Genomic DNA, 19,466 nt, shown 5'->3' with positions numbered 1-19,466 from the left:
TGTTTATTTTAAAGGGGTAATGACTCAGGGGCAGCTGTGGATAGCTGCCAGGAAGAACATCCTGCCTGTGGTCCATTTTAGTACCTGCGGAATCTGTTCATTCCTCAAAGGTGCCATCTGCTTCCCAACACCTGAGTATCCCCTGGCCTGGCCTTAAATCGTGCTTCAGCAGATGAATATTTTGGTCACTTCTGGATCCTTGCTATGAGAAATGAAAAAACCAGGGCCGGCTCTGTGGCTCAGCAGGTTGAAACCACAGCCTACAGTGCCAGCATCCCATATGGGCATCGGTTTGAACTCCAGCTCCTCCACTTGTGATCCAGCTCCCTGTTAAGGTGCCTGGGAAAGCAGTGGAGAATGGCCCAAGTGCTTGGGACCCTGAACCCATGTAGGAGAGCCAGATGAAGCTCCTGGTTCCTGGCTTCAGCCTGACCAAGCCTGGCCCAACCCTGGCCCAACCCTGGCCCTAGCGGCCATTTGGGGAGTGAACCAGCAGATGGAAGATCTCTCTGTAACTCTTTCAAATAAATATATAAATCTTAAAAAAAGAAGAAAAAGCCCAGGCTTGCCCACAGCAAATACATGTCCCAGCCAATAGCCATCTGGCCATGCCAGATGCGTGACCACTAGTCACCTGTCCCCCAGCCTCTCTGCTAGGGAACATCTGTCCAAATTGCCGATTAAGAATTGTGAGTGAATACAGCAGGGGTTGTATTAAGCCGCTGAGTATTGCGGGTAGTTTGCTACGCAACAATAGATAGGTATCAGACAAGGGCCAGTGAGAAAATCCTGAGGCTTAATTTTTTTTTATTTTTAATGTTCATTTTATTTGAAAGAGTTCCCATCCGGTGGTTCACTCTCCAAGTGCCTGCAATAGCAGTGGATGTGCCAGGCTGAAGCCAGGAGCCAGGAACTCACTCCCAGTCTCCCTCACGGGTCGCAGGAACTGCAGTAAGCCATCATCTGCTGCTGTCCTGGGGTGGGCATTCATGGGAAGCTGTATTGGAAGCAGAGCCCGAGCTAGAACCAGGCTATCCAAGATTATTTCAGCCACTGTAAACCTAGGCGCCCAGAGTAGTATTCTGACAGCAATGATTCTATCATTCCCTTTGCAGAAACACTGAAGGCTTCCTACATGCCCTCAGTTGCTAGGATACTGAGTATAAAGATGAACAGGATGTCACTTCTGGCCCTCAAGTTGCTTGTGCCCTTGCCCAGTCCTTCACTTGATGGGGGAGAAAGCAGTTCAGTGTAGGAGATCCATCACAGTGGGACAAAGCCAGCATCTGCCAGGAAAAGTGACACCCAAATGGCCCTGCCTGTCACTGGCTTCAAATGCAGAGCAGTGCGTTCCAGGGAGCACTTGGGAAACGAGAAGAAAGAGAAGAGGCAGGAGAGACATGGATCTGCAGGCTTCCTGGAAGTAGTGACACCACTTCCGGTCCCAGCACATCAGAACTTGCAGGGCACAGAACAATCGCTGGGCCAGGCAAGAAAGTTGTCCTTACATTGAGAATCCCAACGTTTAATCATTAATCCAAAACATTCTGTCTGGAATAACTTTATTGTAAATCACATACTCTTGCTTTCGATTTTACATAACAGGAAGTTTAAAAGCTGTAGGTACCAATGCTTCATTACCTTATACAGTTCTTAAAAGTCAAGTTTGTGACATATGCGAATTGCACTTAAATATGCAGTGAAAAGAAAGATAAGCTTATAAAGACATCATTCGAGAGGAGTTTTGCAATTGGATTGGCCCTAATAACTACAGAAATTCCAAACTATCTTCCCACGTAGGGTTGCATGAGGATTCTCGCTTTTCCCTGGGACTGACTTAGTCCCGAAGATGAAAGGATTTAAACAGACAAGACTAGCACTGAGAAGCACATGAGGCAGGTGGAAGCCAGAGCACAATATTGCTGGTGGAGAAAGAAAATACATAAATGTGTGTGTGTGTGTGTGACTCAAGCAGCGACTGCGCGCTATCCCCGCGGGGCCTTCAGATGTCTTTGCCGCAGTCCGGGCACAGGATGTCGTCCCTCTCTGTGAGGAAGCCCCGCCCCACCAAGGACAGGGAGCACTTCTTGCAGTTGAAGCAGTCGTTGTGCCACTGCCGCTCCTCGAAGGAGATGTATTTTGTGCCACCAATTCCTGTTAACAAAGAACAACACCACCACTGAATGAAGGCAGGAAGGGAGGGTTCGCTGGTTAGACTGGAGCCCCACGGCTGAAGGAGTCCTCGCGGGCTCCTCTTCCAAGTCTGCACTGTGTGCTTTGGACAGAGAGCTGTGTGTAAGGCAGATACTAAGTGCAGCCTGCATGAGCCCACAGACGTTGAACAAAGACATACAGGGCCTGGCCCTGAAGTGATGTGATACTACAAAAAGGGCCTACTGTGTGTATCTGTTCACTAGTTTATTGCAGGTTTTCCCACGTGAAACAGAACAGGGAGCAGGTTCCTCAGGCCCTCCTTGTGCCTGCTGTGTCTGCTGCCCAGAGGTTTTTTTTTTTAAAGCTTTAATAAATGAAGCGCTAAAAGGAGTGTAGAGGGGCCAGCGCTGTGGCGCTGTGGCGCTGTGGTGCAGTGGGTTAATCCTCTGCCTGTGGCACTGGCATTCCATCTAGGCTCTGGTTCGAGACCCAGCTGCTCCACTTCCGATCCAGCTCTCTGTTATGGCCTGGGAAAGCAGTAGAAGATGGCCCAAGTCCTTAGGCCCCTGCACCCATGTGGAGACCGGGAGGAAGCTCCTGGCTCCTGGCTTCAGATCGGCGCAGCTCCAGCCGTTGTGGCCAACTGGAGAGTGACCCAGCAGATGAAGACCTCTCTCTACCTCTCCTCTTTCTGTGTAACTCTGACTTTCAAATAAATAAATCTTTAAAAAAAAAAAAAAAAAAAAAAAAGGGCCGGCGCCGCGGCTCACTAGGCTAATCCTCCGCCTAGTGGCGCCGGCACACCAGGTTCTAGTCCCGGTCGGGGCGCCGGATTCTGTCCCGGTTGCCCCTCTTCCAGGCCAGCTCTCTGCTGTGGCCCGGGAGTGCAGTGGAGGATGGCCCAAGTCCTTGGGCCCTGCACCCCATGGGAGACCAGGAAAAAAGCTCCTGGCTCCTGCCATCGGATCAGTGCGGTGCGCCGGCCGCAGCGCACTGGCCGTGGCGGCCATTGGAGGGTGAACCAACGGCAAAAGGAAGACCTTTCTCTCTGTCTCTCTCACTGTCCACTCTGCCTGTCAAAAAAAAAAAAAAAAAAAAAAAAGGAATGTAGAAGAGGAAAGGGTTCATCTTCTCTGGTGGGGCGGCCAGGGAAGGCCCCAGCAACTAAGTGGTGTGGGGGTGGGGAAGAAGGAGTGGGCCTTCCTCAGAGTAAAGTCCTTGACACAGCTCCAGGAGCGTGAACGCAGGCGGTGCAGTCAGATGGGGCGGGCATAAGATGAGGCTGTTAGCATACATGGAAACAGACCAGGAAAATGTGGAGGCAAGGGACAAGGCCGTCTTGTAATTGTACATAGGAAAAGTAGTATCTCATTACAACTGTTCGCTTTATATTGGATGCCTAACTCCCATCAACTGTTTTAATTACACTGGGTACAGTTGATTTATGCTGCTGTTCATCACCTGGAATAAAACAGAATCAAACGCATATGCTGATGTCAGAATGGAAGTCACTTCTGTTGAAATGGGGGTCATGAATTTCAACTTCAAAGAATTCCTTCCAGAAAGTCTTAATGAACTATACTAAAACAAAGCAAGCAGACCGACCACTCCACTTCTAAAATCTGAGGTCTCAGACTTAGATGAGGAATCTGTAATTCACCAGCTAATTTCCGTTGTAACACTTTTTATTAGAAAAATTTATTTATTTACTTAGAAGGCAGGATGATAGAGAAACAGAGAGAGAGAGAGAGAGAAAGAGGGAGATCTTCCATCCAGGGTTCACTCCCAAAATGGCTGCAATGGCAGAGGCTGGTCCAGGCTGAAGCCAGGAGCCAGGAATGCCATCCAGGCCTTCCACACGGGTGCAGGGGCCCAGGCACTTGGGCCATCTTCAGCTGCTTTCCCAGGCCATTAGCAGGAGCTGCATCAGAAGTGGAGCAGCCAGGACCTGAAATGGCTCTCGCTCTCAGATATGGGATTCTGGCATGGCATTGCCCTTCGCATTATAACTGAATTGTCTAGGCTGGTGCTGGGCATTAAACTCTGTACAGGAGGGAGAGCTTAGAGTTAATCTTCCTCCACCAATCAGTTGCAGGGTTGGGACCTGAACCCAAGACATGCAATGCCAGTTCTAATACCACACTGATGGCTACTGATGGAGCAGATATTTATATTAGTGAAGCTTTGCAGATCTCTTTTCCTAAACGCCTTATGGTTTAAAGAAAGTGACGCCAAAATAAACAGTGTTTCTAGACCACCAATTGCCCTCACGAATCTGACTCCCAAGGGCCATGAAAGACCAAGGGTTCACAGATCCTGTGCCTGGCACTGCACAGGACTCAGCTGGTGGGGTAAGCTAACTTCCCTGCATATCTGGGAAACTGAAACATTCCAACACCCAGCTCATCGCAAATAAATCATGACGCGGGCATCTGTCATGTAGGAAACCGGCTAGGTTCTGCAGCGGAGAGCCAAGCTGGAGAAGCAGAGGTGGAGGCGACACTAACTTGATCTAGGGGCAGGGCTGGTGCAGGGTTGGAAAGTGGTTGTTTCTCTTCTTGGCACATGGACCTCACCCTGAGTCAGCCTGCAGAGCCCAGGAGAAGCTGCTGGGACTCCCTGGAGTTCCTGACACCCCATGCTTCTGTCTCTCTCACCTCTCATGGCTTTGCTGCACCCTAGAGCCGGGGGCAAGGAGGAGACTAGCCGAGGGGATGCAGAGGGTGTTAGTGACAGGCGCCATGCAGGCTGGCCCAGAAGGGAAGTCCCCTGTCTCCATTCTGTGCTCTCAAATGCCAACAAATGGAGTGAGTGACAGAAATGAGAGCCCACGTCAGCCCAAAGGGGAGGAGCCTCCTATAGGAAACATGTACACAGTGGATTCCGGTTATTCGCGGTAGTTATGTTCCAGAACATTCCCACAAACACTGAATTAGCAAAAACTGAGCCATTGCTCCGAAGAGAAATACAGGCTTCAGTTCCTCCAAGCCTCTGGCCACAGTGCTCTCATCAGCCAGTCTATACAAGCTGCTACTTCCCGTGTTTCTGAAGACACCTCGCTCAGTATGCTGATTCATTACCACAGCGCTGATGGCTCACGGCGCCCTAACTCATTCTTGAGTGGGGCTTCTTCCACATGCGGCTTCTCTGGAAGTCACGTGACACTCCTGCACTCGGGGACACTGGACACAATTTGCTTGGGGATCATTTTAAAATAGAGGAATTTCCCTTCCCCCCCAAAAAAAAGTCCCCCAGAAATATGCAAAAACCGTCACTACACTATTACAGTACGAGAGCTGAAACCGGCTCAGGTTTGTCGCTGTCCTGTGCGTGTTTGCAGAATGCGGAAAGCACTCTACGTAGTGATCCTGCGGTTTCAAATGCCAAATTTGCAAATTCAGACTGAATAATGAGGATTAAATATATCTATGTGTGCATGAAGCATCACTGCCCATAAAAAGCTTGAAAATATCAACTTCTAAATAATTTACAAAAATCACTAACATTCTTGTTAAAGAGGAAAGGGACCAGTAAGGCTCTGTTAGAAACGTCACTTAAGCTCTCCGTCCTGTAGAACTGTTCGGGAATCTGGCTCTCAATTCTAGCTGCAATCTGAAAGTCCTTCTATGTGGGAGACTTCAGAAGTTCACAGGAAATGCAGATTATGAAAAAACATGTATGGGTTTCGGATTTTTTTTCATCAAAAATAAACCTTTTTTCAAAGATTTATTTTTGTTTATTTGAAAGGCAGAATTATAGAGAGACAGCGAGAAACAGAGAAGGAGAGGGAGAGGGAAGAAGAGAGAGAGAGAGAGAAATCTTCCATGGGCTGGTTCACACGCAAATGGCCACGATAGCTGGAGCTGGGACAGACTGAAGCCAGCAGCCAGGAGCTTCTTCTGGGTCTCTCACGTGGGTGCAGGGGACCAAGCACTTGGGCCATTCTCTGCTGCATTTCCAGGCGCTTTAGCAAAGAGTTATATTGGAAGTGGAGCAGCCAGGACTCAAACCAGAGCCCATGTGGGATGCTCGTGTTGCAAGCGGCAGCTTAACCTGCTAAGCCACAGCGCCACCCCAAAAATGAACTTATATTTTTTTATACATTTATTTATTTACTTGCGAGGCAGAGTTACAGAGAGGTTGGTCTTCCATCCACTGGTTCACTCCCCATATGGCCACAATGGCCGGAGCTGGGCCCATCCAAAGCCAGAAGCTAGGAGCTTCTTCCGGGTCTCCCATGTGGATGCAGAGGCCTAAGCACTTGGGCCATCTTCCACTGCTTTTCCAAGACCATTAGTAGGGAGCCGGATCAGAAGTGGAGCAGCTGGGACTCAAACCAGCGCCCACATGGAATGCTGGCACCACAGGCAGAGGGTTAACATACTATGCCACAGTGCCAGCCCTTGAATTTATTTTTTAATTCCACTTTTCCACAAATATTTTGTTGAAGAATTCTTTGTATGTTCTTCAACATACTTAGGTTCCTCTGTATGTTCTCTGCTTTTCAGAGAATTCGAATTTTATACAAAAATTTGTATTGCTTTTTCTGATTTTGTCAGTTCTACAGTGGTAACTACATTTAACACCCATATCTGACACTTTTTGCTAATGTGCACCCTGGGGGGCAGCAGGTGATAGCTTAAGTTCTTGGGTCTCTGGCACCCTTGTGGGAAGCTGGCTTGAGTTCTGGGTTTCTGGCTTCGGCCTGGCCCAGCTCAGGCTGTTGCAGGCTTTTTAATCTAGCCAGTGTTCAGAAGATGTCTCTCTGTCTTTGTTCCTTTCTCTCTGCCTTTCAAATCAAAATGAAGATAGGTTAAAAAAATTTTTTTTTAATTTGAAGTGCTTTTATGTGGACTATGTAACTTATGGAGGTTAGTTTTATAAACATTAAGTTACTGTGAAAGCAGCACTAGAGGCTGGGGCTATGGCGTAGCTGGTAGAGCCGCCACCTGCAGTGCCAGCATCCCACATGGACAATGGTTCAAGTCCCAGCTGCTCCACTTCTGATCCAGCTCTAAGCTGTGGCCTGGGAACACAGTGGAAGATGGCCCTCGGGTCCCTGTACCAGTGTGGGAAAGCCAGAAGAAGCTCCTTGGCTCCTGGCTTTGGGCTGGCCCAACCCAGCCATTGCAGTCATCTGGGGAGTGAACCAGCGGATGGAAGATTCCCTCTCTCTCTCTCTCTCTCTCTCTCTCTGAAATTTTGCCTTTCAAATAAATAAATAAATCTTTAAATTAAAACAAACAAACAAAAAGGCAGGGTGTAGTCCCATCATGCAGGGCCTCCCAGTCAACAGATTTTGGTCTCTCGCTTAGCCAGACTGCCCTTTGCCTGCATGTAGCTATGGTCTTGTGGTAGGAAAGACTCTGTAAGTGCCAGGGGACATTTCTAAGAACCCAGGACAGCCGGTGAGCCTAAAAACGCCACTGTTACCGTGCCTGTGTGCTTGTCACAGAGTCCCACCCAAAGCAGAGCCAGGAACTTGAGACCAGCCACGTTGGGTTCAGTGATCAGGTGGGCTGGAGGGGAAGCAGCCGGCCAGCCGCCGCAGCATATGCTGTGTGCCAAGGAGCAGAAGGCAGCAGGGTGGAAAATCTGCTGCTGGCAGAACCAGGGGCACCCAGAATGTCTGGGGACATGCATGGTTGCCCGTGGAAGCGGCAGCCTGGTCCCGCCCTTGGATCGCCCCATGAAGTGTGGCCCCCGGGGTGCTCACCGCTGATGGGGTTGGTGCAGCCCGCGCACTTCTTGGCGTACAGGTCGCAGAAGCAGCTCAGGCAGTAGGCGAAGTCATCCCGCGCCGTGAAGCGTTGCCCGGACAGCTGCTTCTTGCAGGCGGTGCACACGAAGCACTCCCGGTGCCAGGGCTGCTCGCGGTAAGTGACGCCTCCCGTGGTGATGGGCTGCAGGAGGCAAGGCATGGTACAGAGTGAGGGCAGCCTCTGTCCTCAGCCAGCATCCGCCGGCTCCCCTGATGCTACCGGGCAACACCAGATCCTCACCCAGAAAGCCAGCAGGTGGTTCAAGTCACCGAGACCCTACTTTTTCACACTTCCTGGGCAGACCCCGGCGTGGCCGCCACGGATTCGAGCTCCAGTGCCACAGTCTCTGTGTTCTCCATTGGGGCAGGTGGTCCTCAGGTATCTGCCTGCAGCCCCAAGGAGGGGTGCCGGGGAAACTGAGGCACGGACGTCGGTGGGGTTGGGGATGTGAGTGGGAGAGGCGGGGAGGCAGCTCCAGGAGCGGGGAGGCAGCCCAGGGGCCGTCTCCTGGCCAGAACTTTATTGGGAGACCAGGAATGAACCCTAACCTGTTCCTTGTCAGCCCTGAGGCTGGGGCAAGCCACTGTTAGCGATCCCTCTGCCTCCATTTTCTCATCTGTGAGATGGGAGTGATAAGGTTCCAGGTGCAAATCTGTAGCGAGTGCTCGGTGTGAAGCCCAGCAGGTAGAATAACGTCTCCATCACCACTCGCAGGCTCAGTCTAAGCAGCCACTTGGGCGTGGGAGAAAGAGCTTGCAAAGCTCCGGGATTTGCACCTGCTGATGCTGCGGGAAGGGCAGGAATCGTGGAAGTCTGGGGGAAAGTGAGCCCGAAACCTGCTTGTGGTCTTGGAACAAGCGTGAGGAAAGGCTGCAAAGCCAGATGTCAGAGAACTGGCTTTCGCCTAGAATTTTCCTCTCGCTTTCCCAGAGTCATTTACAAAACGGATCAGTGATGGAGCCAGGTAAGGCATCACAAGGGGTCCAACAGAACGACGGTGACGGAAGATGGGGCAGACACCTCCCAGCAGGCGCACGGTTAGGCTCTGGAATCCCCAAACACTGAGCTAAACACCTGGCCACCCCTCTGGGCCGCATGTTTAGCCTGTGAAACGAGATGGGTATTGCCTGCAGTGCTATTGATCAGCAAACTGAGGCCAGGAGGAAGGTATCAGTGAATAGCTGGTTCATGACAGAGCAGGGGCTACAGCTCAGGACTCCTTCTGTCCTGCATTATTTTTAAAGATTTATTTATTTCATTTGAAAGAGTTACAGTAAGTGAGTGAGAGAGAGAGATTCCATCTTCTGGTTCATTCCCAGAGGGCCACAACAGTCAGGGCTGGGCCAGGCTGAAGCCAGGAGCCAGGAGCTTCTTCCGGGTCTCCCACCTGGGTAGTAGAGGCCCCAGAACTTGGGTCACCCTCCACTGCTTTTCCAAGACCATTAGCAGGGAGTTGGATCAGAAGTGGAGAAGCCAGGACTTGAACCTGCACCCATCTGGGATGCCGGCATTGCAGGTGGTGGTTTTACTCACTATGCCACAGCGCCAGCCCCTATCCTGCAGTGTTGACATTAAACCATAGATCACGGCTGATCTTCCTACAGATGCTTCCTCCGGGAGCAGAACTAACGCAAAACATGCTGGGTTTTCAGATCCTTACGGGGATACAGAATGCGTGTATGAGGGGACTTCAGACAGCTTGTTAGAAAACAGACTTGAAAGACAAGTTTATTTTGGTGCAACATCATTATGCAATCCAAGTCCAGTTTTCTCACCTTACTCATTTTCCACAAACTTTGTGTAGGCCCCAGCTCAGAGCTAGCACATCAAGGAGCAGAAAACTTTAAATGGTCTGCTCCCTATCCAGGGCACACCTGTCCTCTCTCTCTCTCTCTCTCTCTCTCTCTCTCTCTCTCTCTTTCTCTCCTCCCAACAGCAAGTCATTAACACGAGAACTGATCTGGGAATGTTCCAGAAGGCAGGGCTAGAGGATTCTGAGCACAGAGTACCACGGTGTTCTGTGCAGAACAGGGATCCAACGGCTGGAATCCATAAAAGCTCAGCAGGATTGCAAATACACAGCGGTGGGCCGGGCACAACCCCAGAACCTTCCGGCTACGCCAGCAGGACAGCCGTCCCTGCTTCCTAAATGCGAGAGCTGACAGACAGGGCCACGGAAGCTGGTGGCGCTGACCCCGCGGGGTCCCGGGGGAACCCAAGATACCTTTTTGCACTGCACACACTGCAGGGCGTACTGCTTCTCGTAGCAGGGCACACAGAAGTTCTGATTGTCCTTAGGGATGAAACTCTTGGTCCCGATCGGCTGCTGGCAGCGATGGCAGCTGAAGCAGGTCTCGTGCCAGCTGCTGCCCTTGTACTCCATCTTGCGGGTACCTGCCGGCAGTCAGGAAGAAACGGCGGGGTTCTGGTTAGCTTGGCCTAGGAGGCTTAGCAGCCCACACCCTCAGCCTGCCGCGTCTCGATTTGTCTCCTAGCAAACCACTCGAGTGCCCGAAGACTTGCCTAGCAATGGGACGATTCCTATCTTGTGGAGGGCAGGGGCTTTGTCTTAGGGGTCACTGCTATACACCCAGCTTCTAGAACAACCCACACTACACACTTGGCACGTGTTTCTCCAGACTGGTGCTCAGGAACACTGCATTTCTTTTTTTAATTAAGGCTATCTCAGCATTGCCAAGTAGAAAGAGAAGTCTGGCCCAGCTCGGGCTCCTCCTTCAGCACGTGGGATCTGGAGAACAGGGACTCCAGGAGTTCTTCCTTGTCTGTGGATCTGCATCCTAAGGGTGTCAGCAGTCAATCGTGGGCCGAAAATAGTAAACGAGAAGTTGGAGAAGTGGCCAATTCATAAGTTCTAAATCACACACCACCCTGAGTCCTGGCATGGCAGCCCTCCCCAGCCTGGCCGGACGTGTCCACGCTACTATACCACCTGCCCGGTAGCCACTTAGCAGCAGATGGCCTGCATGGGGCACTGACATTACAGCGCTTGCACCAATGCTTAACTTACTGAACAACAGCCCCATAGCACAAGAGAAGTGATGCCGGCAGTTCAGGTATACCAAAGAGACATAAAAAATGCTTCCTTTAAGTGAAAAGGGGAGAGCACACTCCGACATCTGGAAAAAAGACCACACTCACAGCACTCTTACGGTAGTGTATTACTCCGTTCTGTTATCATTAACCTTTTTATGCTCCTATTGTGCTTAATTTACAAATCCAACTTTTTAAAATTTATTTATTTATTTGAAAGTCAGAGTTACAGAGAGGAGAGGCAGAGAGAGAGGGGGGTCTTCCATCCACTGGTTCACTCCCCAATTGGCCGCAATGGTCGGAGCTGCACCAATCCGAAGCCAGGAGCCAGGAGCCAGGAGCTTCTTCCGGGTCTCCCACATGGGTGCAGGGGCCCAAGGACTTGGACCATCTTCTATTGCTTTCCCAGGCCATAGCAGAGAGCTAGACTGGAAGAGGAGCAGCCGGGACTCGAACTGGTGCCCGTATGGGATGTCGGCGCCTCAGGCCAGGGTGTTAACCTGCTGTGCCACAATCCTTTATCACAAGTATGTACAACTAGAAAACCACAGAATATCAGGTCTACTATAATCCACAGTTTCAGGATAATGGGGGAAGGCTGTGCACCCCCCTGTTGCACACCTGTTAATGAGTACCCGCTCTGGTTCCAAGGAGATGGGAACAGCTGGGGTGTGGATGCACCTGGAGCTTCCAGCCCGCTCTGGTGAGGAGCCTCAGGTGTTCAACACCCCCTGAGTGTGACTGGCTGGGTGGACCAGGTGGTGATGCACTCACATCTCACCGACTGTGCACGCTGTCCACATTGCAACGTCCCAGCAAACGGAAACACTTTTCGGCTCACTCCTGCCACCAAGTTTGATGTGCAGCAAATGCCCAGCCTCTGCTGGTTGGCTTTTTCTTCTCCTTCAATTTGCACCCAAAAATAGGTGCATATTTACTAACAAGATGACTCAAGAAAGGGAAGCATGTGGGCATCTTTCGTACAAAGCAGAAGGAGCAACGTGGACGAAGGAACAGCAGAGTGTTCCGAATACAGGGACTCAGGGGCCAGTATACCACTTAAGGCCCACAGGCCAGAGAGAGATCTTCCATTCACTGGTTCATGCCCTAAATGGCCCCAACAGCCAGGTCTGGGCCAGGCTAGAACCCACAAGGTTTTGTCAATGAGTCTGGAGCAATTACAACTCTCACTAAAGGCTCCAGGCAAAGCCAGGCGGGGCGATCGTGGTGTGTTCTGAAATAAGGCGGATGCCAGCACCAGTGCTTGGAGAACTGTCCACACGCAGGATGCACAAGGCCCAGGGAGGTAGTGCACGCACATGGCAGGCACTGCAGACCACGGGCCTGTGGTTATTACACAACAGGGCCGGCAGGTGGCAGGAGAGTTCCTTCTGTAAAGGACTGGATGCTCAGAGCAGTCACCGACAGAGGGAGGTGCCTGTCTTTCTGACTCACAGAGGCAGATGAGGAGCCAGAACCGGGGTGCAGGATTAGGGAGAGCGTCCACCTTGAGGGTGCCGTGTGCACCTGTGAGAAACCTCTGCCAGGGGGGCCTCGGCGTCCGGTCAGTAAAAGCTGGTGACCTGCAGCACTGGGCTTCCTGATGGATACTCCGTTTGCTGGCTCTCCATCGAGACACGGACCTGGGTGAAGTGTGGGGCCGGCGGGGGCCTTTGACCTGGGACGTGCCTCTTGTCCTCACTGCAGATGTGCTGGGCTCCGGAGTTTGCTTTACTGCTGTTGTTTTTGCACGGGCCAGATGTTTCTCATCACTCTGCCTGTAGTGCCCGGCCCCCTCTCTAATGCAGAGGCATCTGTAGATCAGGGAGAAGCCACCCCCTCGGAGACAGCAGGCTGCGTGAAGCCGTAGAGCACCCGACACACTGTGTGCGCCCAGTGACTGGGACGCGGTCCTGAGCACGCTGTCATTCCTACACAACATTTTCTATCCCAGAGCCTGCACCCTCCAGACTCGTGCACCCCAACTCCCTTATTCCGTATTAGAAGACAGTACTGAGTGAATTCTCAAGTGGCCGGTGCCGCCCGGTGTCTCTGTGGTGTCTGTCAATGGAAGCTTCATCTTCCCAGTAAACACCAGGGGACACGGGGCGGGGGGGTGATGCTTACTTTTAGGAGTCAACTCAAACCTGCTAGTGGCTTCCGGTCGTTGGGTCAAACACCAGTCCCCGTGTCGCTGGGAAGGTGCTTTTGAGATTTGATTAGCACTGGGGCCCACGCTGTGATGTAGCAGGGAAGCAGGTAAAGGTGTTGCCTGCAGAGCCAGCATCCCATGTGGGTGCCAGTTTGAGTCCCGGCTGCTCCACTTCCGATCCAGCTCCCTGCTAATGTGCCTGGGAAAGCAGTGGAAGATGACTCAAGTGTGTGGCCCTTGCACTCATGTAGGGGACCTGGAAGAAGCTCCTGGCTCCTGGCTTCAGATTGGCCCAGCTCCAGTCGTAGTGGCCATTTGGGGAGTGAGCCAGCGGACGGAAGACCTTTCTCTCTGTCACTCCCTCTCTTCCTCTCAGCAACTCTGCCTTTCAAATAAATAATTTTTAAAAAGATATTATTAGCACTTATAAGAGGCAGACTTGGAATAAATCAGATCCCAACACCTCCCCCTCCCCCAGAGCAGGGGAGCCTATCTAATCAGTTTGCTTAAAACCCAAGACTGAGCTTTTTCTTTTTTTTTAATTTTATTTATTTATTTATTTATTTATTTATTTTGACAGGCAGAGTGGACAGTGAGAGAGAGAGACAGAGAGAAAGGTCTTCCTTTGCCGTTGGTTCACCCTCCAATGGCCACCGTGGCCGGAGTGCTGCGGCCAGCGCACTGCGCTGATCCGAGGTGCACCCCAGGAGCCAGGTACTTATCCTGGTCTCCCATGGGGTGCAGGGCCCAAGCACTTGGGCCATCCTCCACTGCACTCCCGGGCCACAGCAGAGAGCTGGCCTGGAAGAGGGGCAACCGGGACAGAATCCGGCGCCCCGACCGGGACTAGAACCCAGTGTGCCGGCGCCGCAAGGTGGAGGATTAGCCTAGTGAGCCGTGGCGCCAGCCTATGACTGAGCTTTTTCTAGAGAGGAAGACTTTCCAAGATGGCAACTAAGAAACCCTGCCTGAGCTTCCAGCCTGGTTGTCCCGCACGAGTCAGGAGCTATGGCTCAGAGCCGTGACTTTGGCTCACCTGAGCCGCCAGCCTGCCAGGCAGCCTGGCAGCTCCCCCAGTCATGGGCCAGCCCCTCAAAATCAACTTCTCTCTGCTGCTCTGTCTTCACACGTGTGTGCGCGTGTGTGTGCATATATATGCAAGGCCTTCAACATCATGGAAATGTGTATTATTAAAAACCATGCTTGCATTTGGAAGGTTTTTTTTTTTTTTTTGCACCCAAATACACTAATCTTTTCCTTCCATCTTTTCATGAATTGCACAATGTGGCCTTGCACATCCCCTGTCTGTTCTGCCTCTCCAGGGCCCTCACACCCTGGAGACCAGCAAGGAACTCGGAGACGCAGGAAACACATCTATTTGGTACGACGTGGTTGGCGCTAAGGTTTCGTGTCTTGAACAGCCCCTGGTCTGAGATGTCAGAATTCTCTCCAAGAATCAGTGTCAGGAAAAGTCTGATACTCAGGATGATCTTCTCCCACTTTGACACAAAGGGGGATGAAGTCACTGGGGGGCCTACGACCGGGGAAGTCGGCGCCACAACCAGGGAGGGTTAGAAACTAGCATCCTAGTTAGAAACTGCCTCATCCCTCAAAGTTCAGGGCAGGAGAACTGAGGCGTGGGGGCCAGGACAGACCCTCCAGTGGGAAAAGCCAAACCAAAGCAGCTCCAGTCTCCCACGGCTCCCGCCTTCCCATCAAGGATGTAGACCAAGTTGGGGGAACAGCATTTGGGTTTACAGAGACTCACACAGAGGTGGGGGGCACAGTGCTGTGGAGGCTCTGGACCCCTCCTCTTTCCCATGGGGAGGTCAGGGCCCCAACAGCTCTGATCACTGGCTCTGGTGACAAAAACAAGGATAACCGGGCCTCCTGGCTTCGTGTCCAACACATGTGGACGGCACCAAGCTGTCTCACTGGAGTGAAGATCTCAGACAAGGTGCACCCCGTGTACCTGCCAGCAAACCCCTATGGAGGAAGCCCCACTCCCAGGTGGAGGAAAGCGTGCGTTCCCGACAGGACTTTAACCTTGCTCAGCCACTGACTGCAGTTAGGGGCAGGACACTGCCACTCTGGTTTCTTCACTGGTAAGATGAGCAGCAGGTGAACTTGAAGGTCATTTAAGCTTAAATTACGAATGCTTCCATGCATTCTTGTGAAAGGCGCTTCCAATGGGGGTGCTCCAGGCTGCACTGTGGCCAAGTGCACAAATACGGCCTCTCAGAATGGTCTCATCTGCGCAGAAGGACTCAGGCATGGCGTCTACAGATGCCAGGTCTTCAACTGCACCTCCCCACCACACACCCGCATGGTTAGGGGCCTCCGCCTGCAGCCTCCCCACCTCCCCACTCAGGAAGAACCCTAGGAGGACCTGGTCTTCCAAGTGGGGCAGTGGAGGACAGGAGGACTGGAGCGGTGCAGGGGCCAGCAGGGCTGACTCGGGAGAGGGCAGAGCGTGAGTGGAGCTAAGGAGCAAACAAGAAAAAGGGCAAGAACGTGCAAGAACGCGGACCAAGGGTGGCCAGGCTGGAGGGAGCCTGCTCCACCGTGCTGCGGGAGGCCCTGCGCCTTCTCCGCAGTGCAGGGATTGCGAACAGGGCACAGGACAGAGGAGTTAAAGAAGTTTGCTCGGAGGCTTCCTTGGCTCTAGTCAACAAGGCTAGAGGAGATTTCATTTGTTTCTCAGTGAACAGTACAGGACAGCTGTGTCTCTGCTGGGCCACAGCTCAGCCTGGTTTCCTGGGGGCTCCAGCTCTTACTCCCACTGTCCAGGGCACGCAGGCCGAGTTCCTACGGGAGTTTCCACCTTCTGAGGTCTCCACGTGGCCCCTCAGCTGTGCCCTCCCCACAGCTCCCAGCAGGGCAGTGGTTCACGCTTTTGTTAGGGCACAAGAGATCTTGGAAAAATTCATGGAAAGGACGATTATGAAAAGTTACGCATGCATGCATTTCAAAAACATTGTTGCACCCAAACAGACCTAACTTGGGCCATCTTCTACTGCTTTCCCAGACCATAGCAGAGAGCTGGATTGGAAAAGGAACAGCCGGGACACGAGCCAGCATATAGGATGCCAGTGCTGCGGGCAGAGGCTTAGCCCCTATGCCATAACACCAGGCCCAGACCTGTGTTTTAATTTCACTTTCCAAGAAGTTTTTGAAGTACCCTGTATGTCGCAATTATTTTGAAGTTGTATTAGTCGTGGCAATAAGAAACCAGGCTACCAGAGGCCTACAATTATCCCCTTGACTTTAAAAAAAATTACTTCTTGTTCAATCTATCTTCCTAAAATACTTTCCATATGCCAGCTGCTCACTGAGAACTCTTCACTGGCAAAAAAGCAAGCAATCCCTCAAATGGAGCACAGACTCCATTGCTTGGCATTTGGGTTTAAAGAGACTCACACAGAGGTCTTCCATGGGGGAGCCAGCGACTGAGTGTCAGCTTCTCCTGGGCCTTGCTTCTCTTCACACGCCAACAGGAATCCAGCGACCCGCCTTGCAAGGCGGGTACCCCCTACCGGGCGCAGGTTCCAGTCCCGGCTAACTCTGCTCCTGATCCAGTTCCTGCTAATGCGTCCGGGAAAGCTGGAGATGGCCCAAGCAGGTGGACCTCTGCCACTCACGCAGGAGACTTTGGTGGAGCTCTGAGCTCCTGGCTTTGGCCAGGCCCAGCCTTGGCTGTCTCGGTCAATTCGGGGAGTGAAGCAGGGGATGGAGGAGCTCTCTCTTTTCCGTCTCTCCCTCTCCCTATATAACTCTGCCTTTCACATCAACAAGAGAAGAAATGAATATTCAACCTACCGAAGCTACGAACTGAAAACCCCCAGCGTCTGGTTCTTGTTCCGCATCTCATTATCACGTTCATGGATCTTATGCATTTGAAAAATCAGTGTGGTGCTCTGAGCACTTCTCTGAGTTCAAGGGGAAGTCAAACCCGAGTGTGTGCAACAAGTGGACGCCAACGGCGGGTCACAGCAAGGCCTGGGGCTGGACCGGCTCAGCACCGCGGCCCCCCCCGCCCCCACCGCGCGCGAGACGGCCGCGTGTCCTGACCTGGCATGATGGTCCTCTTGCATTCCTGGCACTTGGACGAGTACTCGTTGGAATAGCAGTCCGTGCAGAGCAGCTGCTCCTCCTTGGCTGCGAAGGGCTTATCCACCAGCGAGCTCCTGCACTGCGAGCAGTGGAAGCAGGCCTCGTGCCAGTGCCGGTCCTTGTAGGACAAGTCCTGCGGAGCCAGACACACGAGACGGTCAGTGCCGAGGGCAGCATGGGAGTGCGCATGCGCGCAAACGCGCAGTCAGGCCACCGCAGGGGAGTGCGCATGTGCGCACATGCGTACTCAAGACACCCACAAGGCAAAGCAACAAGGGGAAGCGAGGCTGGGATGACCGATGCCGGGCTGCTGGGCTCCTGCTGTGTGTGTAAGGACCATGGGTCAAAGGGAGGTGATTTTGAAAACGAGCTTTTCCTTAGGTCCTGCCTGTAAGAAAGAAACGCGGAAGCCGAGCACGGGCCTTGGGTGCTTCGTGCTCCACACGCAGCAGGGAGAGCTAGATCTTCGATGGAGGCAGCTCAGTGGAGACAGAGAAGCCCACGTGTGGGGCACGCTCCGAGAGGAGCCCCAAGCACAGGGCCCAGGCGAGCCGGCGAGGGGGCTCTGGGGAGGCGTCTTAGGCAGGTGCCGCCAGCAGATGCGGAGGACTTGGGGGCGGCAGGGCGGGGCCTGGGGCAGAGCCGGAGCGGCAGTGCAAGGCAGATGCTAAGGGGTAGTGGGGTGGGGGCAGTGAGGGTTCCTGTTGGGCCCGGCTGCGGGCAGCGAGTAGGCAGGCCAGGTGTATCAGTCATGGCTGAAACCGGAATGCGCCCGGGAGAGAAAACCGTGCAACAGCATGACACCCTTGCCCTCGCCCGAGATCTCTTCTTTATCTGCCTGTTTAAAAAGGACATTTTGAAAGTGCCAACCCAAACCAAAATAGCAGCCTCGTTGTAGGCAGCGTGGCTTCCAGAAGAGGATACTTCTAGTGCTGTCTGTGTATTCCCAGCTGTGACCCGGGCCCACGCTCTGTTTCTAACGAGGCACAGACAGCGTGTGGGGGACGCTGCAGGTTTCTGGGCCAGGTTCCAGATCACAGGGACCCTGAGTGCCACGTGGGAGGTGCACGCAGATGGCGGCCCACCGATCTGCCTCTGTGGCTGCAACCCACGCCCCGAGTGTAGGATGCACTCCATCAGGAAGTCCCAAGACACCAGCTAACGTCGGAACCTGAAGGAGAACAAGCAGTTCTCTCTCGCTGAAATACCGCGCTGTATGTGTGTGCGTGCATGCATGTGCACGCACCTGCTTTCCCAGAGCCCAAAACGACCCCAAGTTATTTGATTCGATGACCTCGCTCTCTCTGCACGTTTTAGTCCAAGGAATTATTAAAAACGTGAGTGATGGAATACTCCGAAAATAGTCACCTCCACCACCTCGCGGTAACGGCTTTGTGCTGAGCCCCGTCCTCTCTCCTGCCATCTCTGGAACATCTGGGGTCAGAACCAGAGCTAAGGCAAGAAGATGAGGCAGACGCAGGAAGGAGCGAGGAGCACAAGGCATTTCTTCCAGTGGGACCACGCAGCCTTGTTTCTGTGAGACCAGCACTCTACACATCAGTGGGGTGTCCGAGATGGAAGCTGCCTCACCACAGGGCCTGTTAGGGTGGTTTGTTGCAATGCTGGGGCCCTCGCTAGCCTTTGTGGACCCAAACTCAGGGGTCTGTACACCAGGGCAAAGGGGGAAGGTGCATAGAACCAGTCTCATTTTGCATTTTAAAAGTGTTTTTCAGAAATATGGGGAGAGGTGCCGGCATAGTGGCACAGCAGGTTAAGCCACCACCTGCAATGCCAGCAATCCACATGGGCTCTGGTTTGAGTCCCGGCTTCTCCACTTCTGATCCAGCTCCCCGCTAATGTGTTTGGGAAAAGCAGCAGATGATGGCACTAGTACTTGGGCCCCTGCACCCATATGCGAGACCTGGAAGAAGCTCCTGGCTCCTGGCTTAGGACTGGCCCACCCTGGGCCATTGCAGCCATCTGGGGACACATGGACCATCTTCTGCTGCCTCCTCGGGTGTATCAGCAGAGATCTGCAGCCAAAGCACAGCATCTGGGACTCAGAACTGGCACTCTGATATGGGGTGCTGGCGATGGCACCCCAAGTGGCAGCTTAACCCACTGCGCTACAACTGGCTCCATGAACTTATTTTAGATAGCAAAGCCCATCATTTGCACACTGTCGACCCCTACCATTCAGGAATGGGGTGGCCTCCACACTCACCATGAAAACA

The 19,466-nt window shown here is 52.7% G+C and overlaps 1 protein-coding gene across 4 annotated transcripts in view; it reads right to left on the bottom strand.

The window, feature by feature from the left end:
- Nucleotides 1-1,545: 1,545 nt before the first annotated feature.
- Nucleotides 1,546-19,466, bottom strand: part of FHL2 (four and a half LIM domains 2) — an 83,107-nt gene continuing 65,186 nt past the window's right edge. For all 4 annotated transcript variants that reach the window (XM_002709708.5, XM_008253074.4, XM_051834948.2 and 1 more), the window contains exons 3-6: nucleotides 17,191-17,365; nucleotides 10,141-10,310; nucleotides 7,871-8,057; nucleotides 1,546-2,154 (exon numbers count right to left, since the gene is read on the bottom strand). In XM_002709708.5, the coding sequence (XP_002709754.1) occupies nucleotides 2,003-2,154; nucleotides 7,871-8,057; nucleotides 10,141-10,310; nucleotides 17,191-17,365 (684 nt within the window). In that variant the 3' untranslated portion in view covers nucleotides 1,546-2,002. The remainder of the gene's footprint in view (nucleotides 2,155-7,870; nucleotides 8,058-10,140; nucleotides 10,311-17,190; nucleotides 17,366-19,466) is intronic.

Source organism: Oryctolagus cuniculus, chromosome 2 (genome assembly GCF_964237555.1).
Source record: "Oryctolagus cuniculus chromosome 2, mOryCun1.1, whole genome shotgun sequence".
In the NCBI taxonomy this organism is placed as follows: domain Eukaryota; kingdom Metazoa; phylum Chordata; class Mammalia; order Lagomorpha; family Leporidae; genus Oryctolagus; species Oryctolagus cuniculus.
Note: the sequence above shows the minus strand (reverse complement) of the source record. Positions and strands in the feature narration are given on the sequence as shown.